This window comes from Amblyomma mixtum, chromosome 8 (assembly GCF_055824585.1).
Source record: "Amblyomma mixtum isolate Tamu chromosome 8, ASM5582458v1, whole genome shotgun sequence".
Classification (NCBI taxonomy): domain Eukaryota; kingdom Metazoa; phylum Arthropoda; class Arachnida; order Ixodida; family Ixodidae; genus Amblyomma; species Amblyomma mixtum.
The window spans coordinates 123,176,547-123,188,585 of record NC_143019.1 but is presented as its reverse complement, the minus strand read 5'-3'; the positions used below and the strand labels follow the sequence as shown (position 1 = coordinate 123,188,585).

The following is a 12,039-nucleotide window of genomic DNA, read 5'->3' as shown; positions in this document are numbered from 1 at the left end:
TTCTTTTGCTTGTGCCCATGAGATATGCTCTCACAGAGCTCATTCCACAGGTAAATTCGGGACGCTGAAAGGCGACCACGTGGGGTCAGAGCTTGCTGTGGTAACTAAAATGTTTTTTTTTTTCAATCGTTCTTTGGAACTGAGCGTGTACACCTACAAAAGATAATCAGTGAACCGCTATTTGTGCAAGGACCAGTTTTAGAAACCTGCAACTGTCCGATACTTTGCTTTCCTACTAGAATTCGGCACCATCATGTGATGGAATTTTCGTCTCTGTCTTCTGCATTCTTTACTGTAGTAACACGGCAGCGGATGTGCAACCGGAAGCGGACGCCATCTGGAAGTTCCAGCGGTACGAGCTGGTGATGGACTTCGCCATGCGGCGCTGCCTGCCACCGCCGTTGAATGCCATCTCCTACGTGTGGTGCCTCGTGGCTGCCATCTTGAAGGCCTGCTTTGGCGCCTTGAAGAGGAAAAAACGAGTATGTGAACCCTTATATCAGTGCGGTGGCCATCATTTGAGGCGCCTGTTATCTTTCACCTTTTCAAGCGCTTTGTACGCAAATGTGTACAATGCAGACTCGCAGAGGGCTTTTTTCTGCAGTGAACATAGCGTCATGATGATATCGAAGGCAGCATGATAAGTCCGCCCACTTCAATGAAGAAACCAGCAAAAGTTGGGGGGCACCTAATCAATCCTAATGCGATAAGGGAGTAATTACTCATTGACATGCACCCAAGCGCAGCCATACGGCTACACAGGAAAGCTCAATTGGTAGCTCATTTCGTAGAGCGACTGCTCCGGTGAAGCAGTGGTGTCGGATTCGAACCCCGGACCAGTACGAATATTTCTTTAACTGCGAAGTTTCTGAGAAAGATGTATACCATTCCTCTGTAGCCGTAAGGCTGCGCTTGGGTGGATGTCGATTAGTAATTACTCCCTTATTCCCCGCCGCGGTGGCTCAGTGGTTACGGCGCTCGGCTGCTGGCCCGAAAGACGCGGGTTCGATCCCTGCCGCGGAGGCCGAATTTCGATGGAGGCGGAATTCTGGAGGCCCGTGTACTGTGCGATGTCAGTGCACGTTAAAGAACCCCAGGTGGTCGAAATTTCTGGAGCCTTTCACTACGGCGTCCCTCATAGCCTGGGTCGCTTCGGGACGTTAAACCCCAATACACCAAACACACCAATTACTCCCTTATTACAAATCTATCCCACCATGGCGGTTCCCCTTTAACATCTGATCAGCAATCCTTATGATGTGTAAATGTCAGAGCACTATTTGTCGCTGAGCGTTTTTCTGAGTTTGATATTGCGACAAAATGCTGCTGACCTTAGTGCCGCTGCGTTATGCTTCCGAGAATAACGTTGGTGCTTATAAGGCCGCGACAACGTAAGATCGCAAACCGACCATATTGAGGTCTCTCGGCTGGGTTTTATTTGTGGAGTTCTCATTTAAGTGATGTTTTACTCACATTGTGTTGAGTGGTCGTTTTCACTTTGCCGAGCAATGAGAATGTTTTTGCGAGAGACGCCTTGGTGTTCACATCGGGCTCGCAGGTAAATTCAACCTCTTACTCTAGGGGGATACCGCAGTCATCGTCCGACGGGTACCTGAAGCGCGGTATATCTTCTTCGTCGTCGTCGTTCATTGGCTGGGATGACTGACGCCGAAGTTGATCGGCACTAGCATGGCCCTGTTATCGGAGTATTATGTCGATACATACCTCACTTTGTGCACTGTGCGTGGCATATTCCCGAATGCCAAGTCGACTCAGGTGTCTCGCGAAGTGGTCACTGCATCTCTTGGAGAGGGGCGAGACTTAAAGGACTATGGGCGCCTGATTTCAGTTGCATGTTTTCTGAAGTATGAATTGTCTCTTGGTATTCGTCTACGCCCGCTTAATAGTTTATAATTGAATTTCTTCTCTCATACTGTTTCAGTTTCGGTTTCGCCAACCGACCGATGCTTTTGACATGTAGCTGGCATTTAGGCCACGTGTCGTACCAAGAAAAAACGGAAACGTAAACGCTCATATGTAGTCTTCATAGACTACAAAACATGAGCAAGCCTGCATCAAGAGCTCGAATGACAACAAATGACGTATCGGCAGGTATACTGGCGTGGTTTTCTTGCCTCATGTGACCTACGCATAAAGTGCACGTCATAGCCACGTTTCGGTAGATGAAACCGAAACCAAGATAGCATCAAGGAGAAATTCAATTATAAATTATTTAGCGATCCCTGGCTAATATCACGGTGTGATCCATGTGTAATAATGTCTCACGGACCATTTTAAACAAGAAAACACGCAAGCAAAAATTTGGTGTCTATAGTCATTTGAAGTCTATAGTCATTAGAAGTCGGCACGCGTTCAGCCCCGATTAACGTGCGTCTTAACTGATGTCTCTTACGAAGAGAATAGACGTGCCGCAGCGTAGAACCGAGGGAAGATTCCTGTACCCGAACGCTGGTCTCTTCGCAGCTGATGGTGCATGCACGACCGATTTAACTTCGGACATTGAAGTCTCCATAGCGCCCCATCCTCACTCTCTGAAATTTGAAGGCCAACTGACGTTGGCGGAGGGAGCTTTCCCTTTTGTGTTATTTCTAGTCGCGTTTACATGGATGCGACAGCGGCGCATTGTATTTCCTAGCGTACTCACGCCACTGTTTACATGTGCCACATCGTCAGGCGGGACGACGGCCTCTCCCCTAGTGCATGCGGCGGAGGGGGTCAGCCGCTCTTATCTTGAGCGTGGCCTGCGACTGACATATAGCCACGCCAGGGAAGAGGAAGGGCGCCCTCAAACCTGTCTCTATTCATTATGAAGGTCGAGCTGTCGTTCTCGGAAGGTGAGAGTCGCAGTACGCAGCGCGAGGAGTGTTTCCCTCTCTTGCCTGGGCGGCGGCAGTTGCACTTGCAGTAGGGGGATGACGTCATTCGCGTGCTGTGTCTTCGCCACGGATATCTGACGACGACGGGGTTTTTTGAGATAAAGCATGAAATTAGAAATACGGTGTGCGCTCTTGCCGATGATGCTGAACAGATGATCTTTATAGTATCAAGCCAGAAGAGTAATTTTTGAGGGTAGTTGTATTTCGGATTATAGACTGCTTTTTCTCTTTGATCATGACCTTAGCATGGGCTTTGAAAGGCTGATTGCAGCGATTACTTTTAATCCTGAGGATAGTTTTTTAGGAACCTGGCTTGAGTGAGCGTTTGGTGTTGCATCACGTCGCAGTGGCGAGTGTCATCGAGAGCGCGCGCCAAAACGGGGATCACTAACCGATCATTAGTCGACGTGCCTGCCACGTATAGAAACATGTAACGTTGTCATCGAACACAGACATCATTTTACACATGAAATAAATCAAGCAAGGCGAATTAAACGTTTAGGGAGGCATTCTTTGGTAGGTACATCCTCTGTCTCTGTCAAGCGGAAGATTAGCCTTCTAGGGCAGTATCATTCTTGTACTCGTGATGTTGGGGGATTTCATCTTGCGCAACAGGTAATTGGTTTTTATCCTGACTCGTGTTGTGACTATGTCCAACTTGTGTTTTTGCGTAAATTAAATCTAGTCGAATTTTGCACCTTGCAGCATCAGCCGATGCACTTCATCCCAAAAGACATGAGCAAGGGGCAGAAGCTATCAGAGAGGGACTACCACTACTGGAGGCAGAAGGCACTGGAGTACAGCAACAGTCTGGACTCTGCCAGCGAGAATGTGGCCCAGAAGACGTCCGACAAGTACGATGCGACAGGATTGCACTCTAACCATAATTCACGACGTAAATTAGTTTCATAAAAATTATTTACGGATAATTCATGCAGCAATATTAACGATGTTAGACTGTAAACTAAACCCCGTGAAACGCGGAGACAAATATGTATTCAATGCGGCCGTTGGCCGCCACGCGTTGAACGTGGGGAATAAACAACTTTAGTGGGTGGAACACATCATTCTGAGTGTGTCGAACACATCATTCTGAGTGTGTCCAACTATCCACTTATTTCCGTGGCGCGTAGGTTTCAAGCGATCGCTCGCCTCATCCAGTGCTTTTTCATCTCTAAAATGCGGTCAGCGAATCATCATAAGCACCTGCGCGAAGACCTGGAGATGCCGCACCCATGTTAGAAATTTAGGCCTGTGGTTTGTCGATTGTGCGGATGAAGTACACACTGAATGTGCTTCGTAACGTCCTAAAACTCGGGAAAATACGCTAAATTCTGGAATTACTTTTACTACACTGATTGAGAAAGCATGAAACTGAGCGACGTACACCATGTAGAAGCCAATTTTGGTCTGTCGAAGCGTGGTTGAGCTTGCCGGCACGCCTCGTTTGCTCATTCAAGGTGCTTGCACGTGCCATCTAATTGTTGTCAAAGTCAACAGAAAAGGAAAGGACACAGGCTTCATCATCATCAGCCCAACTTCGCCCAGTGAAGGACAAAGGCATCTATCTCCCTTATATCTCCGATTAGCACTGCCCTGTGGCAGCTGCGGCCACATTATGCCCGAAAACTTCCTAATCTCATCCACCCGGTTCACTTTCTGCTGATCTCAGCTGTGCTGTGGCGTCTCTTGAAACTCTGCGTTGGAATTCACACAGCAGTTATGGACGTGAGGCTGAGAAACAGTACACTGTGAATGGTAGAGACAAGTATGTATTCAGAGAAGTCGTTGGCTACCACATGTTGAACACGGCGAGTAAACGCTTTGAGCGGGTGGAACACATAGCTGTGAACGTGCATAATGATTCTAAAAAAACTGCGCGAAGACGACGGGAAAAAAAGAAGCACAAAGACGTACACACAAAGCTCAGATAGTGCTCAAGCTGTCGTTGCTCTCTTCCATTGATTTGACGTGATAGCGGTTTTTTTTTATCTCCGGTGTACTACAAATGAGCCATGAGACAAATGGTACCGGCGCAGAGCCCTCGACGTGCCATCCACAACTGGGTGAAATTTAATATAATTTATTGGTGAATTGTGACGATGATAAAGGCACTCAGTGTGCATAATACATCCTAAATATATCGGGAAAACACGCCGAATTGTAGAGATTACGATATCGAAGCGTGCTCGAGCTTACAGGCACATGTCCTTTAGTCATTCACGCTGCTTCCACGCGGCACTGTTTCTTTAAGCCAAAGTCGAAGGAAAATCGAGGAAAAAGGAGGAGGTAGGGGTTTCATCAGCAATAAACTTCGTACTCCTATTGCAGACAAAAGCCTGACTACCTGCCCTAAGCAGTTGTTTCCATCAGCATGATTATGCCGACTGCAGGAAAAGGTCACCCTACGTATGTTCCTTCAGTTGCGCCTTTGCTGGGCCATTTTCCCCTTTCTTATACCCGTTAACATCCTAACCTCATCAGCCAACCTCACTTTCTGCCATTCTTGCTGCGCTTGAATTCTCTTGGAATTGAGAACCCTCACTATTAACGACAATCGGTTATCTTTCCTTCACATCACACGCCTTCTAATTCCCATTTCTTCCAAGTAGTTGTATACCATAACTATTTCCAGCGCTTCGCTGCTTCCGAGGCAGTAATTACCTATGTATTCGTACCTGTGATGAAGCCGTGGCTTAAGTAATAATTATTAAAAACGCCCCCATATTACTTTGCTAGAATCTGAAGTTAGCAATGGTTCTACGTTGGAAATAACTTTCAAGAGGTGCCGCTCACCCGAAAGCGATGCTATGGGGAAGGCTGATGGCTGTTTCCGGACCGCCAGTAGACCAACACCATGTTTACAAACAAAACGGCGGTTGTCGGCAGCTGGAGAGGACTGTGGGTGAAAAGCAGGCTTAGCACCCTTAGGAATACATGGAAGCAATCGTTTTAAAAGCAGTTTTTTGATTTTACAGAGCACCTGCGACGTCATCTCTTCATTAAGAATGGCGAAATTCATCCTAAAACAGGTTCAAAAGTTGCGAAATTATATTTCTCATTTGACTGAGCACCCATGTAGGCGGCCTACGTTAACAGTTGGCGGGTGCTTCTTCATTCCCACGATGAATGTCCGTTACAAAGTCGGACATACTCCCAAGAGGTGCTCTATCCGCTGGTGTTTCCATGAATCGCGCAAACTTCTGGTGTACTCTGACATTTCGGCCGCGCACGCTCTATTCCCTCGCAAATATTGTTGTTCAAACGATAGCTAGGTTTACATTGAAGGGAGTTCTAAGCAGTGCTATAAACGAACTGCACACTGTACCAGATGACTTGCACCGTGATTACACACCTACTCTCTATACACAAATATGCCCATATGGGAGTAAAATGGAAAAGCTGTGCTCTAGCGCACTCTCTTTAGTAAAAGGGAGTGCGCTGAAGGACGATTACTCCCTTTTTAGTCCTTTCTGTTCAAAGCGTCGGTGGCGCTGGCGGACGCCAGAGGGCGTTAGACACTTTTAGTGGGGCGTACACAATAAGCTTGTGCACGCATCGCTTATTGCGTTACGTACGCTGTAAATAGAGTAAACACAACACATTTAGTTGGCCGTGTCGTAGCGTCTCTCAGGGGCACGCGGAAATGGTAGCGCCATCTAGTGTCACGACGCCAAAGCACATCAACGCTGCGTTGAAAAAATTTTCACCCGTAATTACTGACAACTATGGTGGGTCCATTGCGAGCCTTTCTTCGTTCCAAGAAGAAAACTATGCAAACATTTCAATTCTACAAGTGTTCTCAAAACCCGGGGCTAGTTATCGCCTATAGCTCTACGCGTGGGCGGGAGAGTGCGAAATAAAAGCGAACCGCTACCGTTTGAGCGAGCTTTCGCGTCGAAGAATCCAGCGGCGACATGTATTTATTTCGAAGCAGGCGAGCAGGGCGCCGCCATCTTCTCAACGCATCCCGTAACGTGGCCGTAGCGCGCGCACGCTATGATTTGTAGCGTCGTACATTCGTGCGACGCTGCGAGATACATAGCGTTCCGCACATGCGCACTCTTTGCGCGCAGAGTCTCTCCATATGCCCAACTAAAAGTGTCTATTACCGGAGGTGGCCGACGTTCGTGTGCGGCGCCGTCTGCTACAGTGCGTGGTCCTGTTTCGATCGCTTTGCATGGCATTTTAGTATTGCTTTCTCAGGTAATGCTGTGCAGCATGTCTAGTTGGAACGACTGTATTAGCAAATATATAGAGCACGCGGAATCATGTCGGATTTTATGTCGGAAACGCGACAAGCTTGGGTGATTCGGGGCAACAACCGATCGAACAGATTTTCGGGGTATGGCTGGCTTCTTAAACACGCTTATGGTGGAGTTTTAAAAACAAACCTTCGAAATGACCATGCTTTCTCACATTCTTCTTCAAAATACCCGCTACCTGTTAACAGCTGCTTGCATCGGTACTCTGTGAAACGAGAAAAATGTTTTTGAAAGTCTTGCTCACATGTGTTCCAATGGCCCACGTTCCCTTTCCGTAGCCCCAGTCGCGCAAGAAATACATTAAAAACGCTACAGCTCCCTGCGCTTTCGTACGGCCGACCGTAATAATAGCCGAAAGATGCCGCACCCAGTTGTATACGCGTCAGCAAAGCCGTCCACAAAGGATGAGACTGTTGGAGGGTGTGCCCGGCACAGTAATGAAGGAATAAATGTTTTTCCGTGTGCGTCTGTGCGGCCTAAAATGTTTTTTTTCTCTCCTGCTAACAGCCTGACCTTGATGCTGGAGGATGTGGACTACCAGCGCACCATACTGGACCAGCTTCGAGGCCAAGTTGAAGAAGTCCAGCGGAAAATGTCTCTTTCCTTGATCTACCTGGACACGCTAAAGCAGGCGTGTTCTACAAAAGGAGGTGATAATTCTGCTCTTACGTTTGGCGGTACATGCTTCGGAGGTAGGAAACATGTCGTAAAGTACCTTTATGAAGACAGCGACATAAGCCGTACCTGCGAAATAGGCTTGATCGTATTTGCCGCCTGCTTGTTAGGTGACCTGCATACATGGGCGTACGCTCCTGCTTCGTGCTTTCTTTTGAAGAATTCCTAGTGCTTCGTGTTTAGAAGAACTAATTTTGGCCAACACAGTAGAAGCATCTGGCAGCTAGAAAGCGTCTACGTTCATAATAACTGCATTCTTGCGAATGAGTGGTCACGGCACCGAAACGTAGGAATAATTCTGAGGGCCTCTTGAGGGCCAAAATAAAAATCAGTGCCCTAAGCTGAACGCACTGTGGTAAAATAGTTTGGCAGGGCACTTAAGCAGTTCTTTCCATACCAATAATTCAGTTGACCACACACAAAAAAAGACGCTGAATGCACAAAGCTCAATAATTTGCTGACATTGCATTAAGGAAAACCAAAAAGAAAATTCCAGAGAACGTTGTTATTGTTCTGTGAACACATCCCTTTGCATGCCTGTCCATGAATACCGGTGTAGAAATCCGACCTACAGGGCTGTAATCTAGCGTGTCCATTCTCTTTAACCACGGGAAGTTTTTTTCGAAGTAAAACAAACATATCTAATTTGAAGGCGATAACGAAGCGGCAAGACCTTATTAAGCATGCGTTTTCATACTCCCATTCTAGTTATACTGTCCTCGCTTGTACAGTGAAGTGGATTTGACCTGTGGTTGTAATTTTATAAAAGACAACGATGCCGAAAGAAGCAGTAGCACATTACTACGGCTTGCACTTGTGACAGCCTATGTTTCCTGGCTGAGTAGTACCTTGCACGGCTTTCGAAGCAAAGTACGAATCCTTCTCTCTCTACTATTGCTACACTTGAACAGAAGCAATGCGGATGTCGTTAGCGGCGTATATCGAAATTAATGTTTGGCGGCGAGAATTTTGAACACCTTCTATTATTCAGTAGGAAGTGTCAATACAGAGCACATTTTCTCTAAATTTGTAGTGTGGTCTATGAAATGGCTAGCGGCACACCATCTTGCCAAACCGTGCTAATATACGGGGGCTTCGCATGACTTGAGCCAAGCCTTACATAGGACTGTACTTACAACATAGAACGGCGAAACGTGAAATTGCTCGCTGTTGTCGCACAACTGACATGATTCGTCATTCCGCCAAATTAGTTAATTAGCTGAAATTACTTACTAAGATTTCAAATAATCAGCAACGTATAGCCACCGTCTAAAGTATGCAGCCCAACGGGTTTACGGGTTTGCTTCTAAGCTGTTTAGCGTGGCTCCCTGACATATCAAGCAGTCCAAATCTTGGAAGGATTGAGGACGCGAAGCCATTCCTCTTTCGAGAGATTACGGTCGCTGAGGATTCATAAAAAGCATGCTGCAGGCCTCAAAAGCAAACCCCTTGGGTTGTATACTTTTGACGGGAGTGTATCTCTGACCCTAAAGAAATCCCACGAAATATTTAGGAAAGACCCTGCCACTGCGCTCATGCGTATTGTAACTATCTCAACCGTGTTTTGAACGAACGAAGCGCCAGCGCTGGCCGTGGGGAAATGGAAAACGAGCGGAAAGTACGCGGTCGCAATCAGGAAAAATACACAGGGTAGTTGTCTTGTGTACTTCTCCTGCTTGTGAACACGTCCTTTCCGCTGGTTTTCCACTTCACCGTGCAACAACTGGCGCAACAAGCTATGCGTCTTCAATGCCCTGGGAAAAGTCTGCGGCTGACGCTGCTCTCACCATAGGCCTCAAAATGCGTCAGTACTTTGGGCCGTAACCCGGAGAGCGCGCACCCATGTCCCCAATAACCGATAAGCAGTCCACCGAAAGCCAACTGAGGCTATCCTCGTATTCGGTCATCCCGCAGACTAAACAAAAACAAAATGTACACGTGATCAATGCTATTCTAGCAGAAGGGTATGCCTAGCATTAGTGTGCAGCTGCTGCCTCTGCCGTGTTCACAGCGTGTCGGAGGGTAGCGTGATCCAGTTCCTCCACCACATTGTCACAGGCCGTAACGCTCTCCACTCTTCCCATGTGCTTCCCTTGACTCTGATCTCGATGTGACCCTGACTGACGACTGCGGTGCCCCTCTCGCCTCTCGTCGCCTCCTACCGTCTCCCGCTGTTCCCTCTGTCATCTTTTTTCCTTTCTACTCTCCCCTGAAAGCAGATGAAGGGTGGAGAGGGCCGGGTGCACTTTGAGATGACGTCCGTTGCAACTCCAACCAGTTAAAAGAAGTAGGAAGCGAGTGGAAGAAAAAAAAATGGCTGTGGCTTAGCTAAGGTTAAGCCTTCGATATCTTGAAGCGAAAAGCTCTCGCTGCTTCTCAGCCAACTCCCAAGCTACCACTTCTGTATCGGTGTTTCTGCGCCGTCCGATAGTTGCTTCTTCTTCTCCTTCTATGGCGAGTGTTTGCTCCTGTTCTATGGGCAAGCGCTCCTCTCCTTTCAAATGCGCACTGCGCACGGCTGGGGCGAAAGGTCAAACGCTGAACAGAGGCTCTTTCTCTTTGAATCAAATGCCCTACATGAGGCGCGCACTCTACCCACGGTTTCACTCAACTAAGCAGATGCTAAGCTCAATGTCTGCCGCATCCCGCAAATTCCATAGTCTTTCACGAACGGCACACACGTAGCCGAACGGACTGTACAAAGTCTGCCGTGAAGACCTTGGTCGTACTGGCACTTCTGCCCGTTTCTGCGCCGTCCGAATGTTGCTTCTTCGTCTCCTTACATGGCGAGTGTCTGCGCCGTGCGTGACGTCACTCGGTTTCGCGCATGCGCAGAAGTGTCAAATGTGTAGTGTGGCTCACACGAAACGAGGTGTTGACTAGCCTAGTGAAACTTTTCGCTTCAAAAAAAAAAAAAAGAAAAGGCCAATGCCTGAAAGTATCCACCTTTTATTCTTTTTACCATTTCGCTTCCTATCAAAGCGAATGGCGTCATTAACTTTGGCACTGGCAGCACCCCATGCTTGATTTGCTCAAAACATGTTAGAGAGCGCTAATATATGGCAGCGTAATGGCGCAATAACCAGTTTTTTTTTCTCATACTTCCTGGGGTTTTATTAAAAAAAGGAAATAGTAGCACTCGGGTGCTACGTTAACATGAAAATTTGATTCGGACGTTTTTAACCCTCTGTACAAAATTAATGAAACGTGCCGAACTAATGTGATTATTGCAAAATGTGCGTAAATATACACTTAGGCGGAATTTACAAAGCTGCTCTTGTATGCGGCACACGACGGCAAACAATATGCAGTTAGTTATACAAAGACCTGGTGCACCCCTTGGTTGTAAAACCTTGGATCAAATTGCGTGCAATGCTCTGTATATGTAAAAAAAAACTAGAAGAACACAGTCATGATCACAGGAGATTGTTCATAGTGTAAGAAAGAGAGTTTGAGTTCGATGCCCCAGCAGCTAGCGCCGACGAAGGCGAGGAAGAAGATAGGCGAAGCCGACGAAGTTCGGGTTTTGCGCTTGCGAACGCTGGCCTGCTGAGCGGCGCCGCTGGGACAAGGACTGTGCCCGTCCACGCTAACTGTGCGAGTTTCCACATTACACTTGGTGGAGGTGCTGCTTGTTCTCCCCGTGGACCTACGCCACGATGCCCAGGCTACAAGGCTCTACCACGACGTCCGACACCTCGGTCCAACTAGCCCAGCCTGTCCTCTGTTCTGGTGCCGTCCGTCAGCGCGACCCGGCGATCTTCAGCGGCACTGACGACACTGACGTAGAAGATTGGCTCGCCTCCTACGAACGCGTGTGCATACAACAAATGGGATGACGTCGTTAAGCTCACGAACGTCATCTTCTACTTCACCGACGTCGCCAACTTATGGTTCCGCAACCACGAGGCGGATTTTACTACCTGGGCGGCTATAAAAAGCAGCCTGACTGACGTTTTCGGCCGCCCCGCTGTCCGAAAACTTCGCGCTGAACAACGGTTGCGCAGTCGTGCCCAACAGAACGGCGAGAACTTCACAAGTTATATCGAGGACATCGTTGATTTCTGTAAGCGGCTCAATCCATCTATGAGCGAGGCTGACAAAATCCGACACATTCTGAAAGGGATTGAGGACGATGCGTTTCAAATGTCGGTGTCTAAAGACCCGAAACCATCTCCGACGTCGTGTCTTTGTGCCAGAGC

The 12,039-nt window shown here is 47.7% G+C and overlaps 1 protein-coding gene across 1 annotated transcript in view; it reads left to right on the top strand.

Moving 5' to 3' along the window:
• The window catches only part of LOC149334191 (transient receptor potential cation channel subfamily M member-like 2), a 94,906-nt gene that overhangs the window by 50,105 nt on the left and 32,762 nt on the right, over positions 1–12,039 (top strand). The window contains exons 21-23 of the mRNA XM_089557883.1: positions 299–482; positions 3,603–3,751; positions 7,670–7,812. Of these exons, the coding sequence (XP_089414009.1) occupies positions 299–482; positions 3,603–3,751; positions 7,670–7,812 (476 nt within the window). The remainder of the gene's footprint in view (positions 1–298; positions 483–3,602; positions 3,752–7,669; positions 7,813–12,039) is intronic.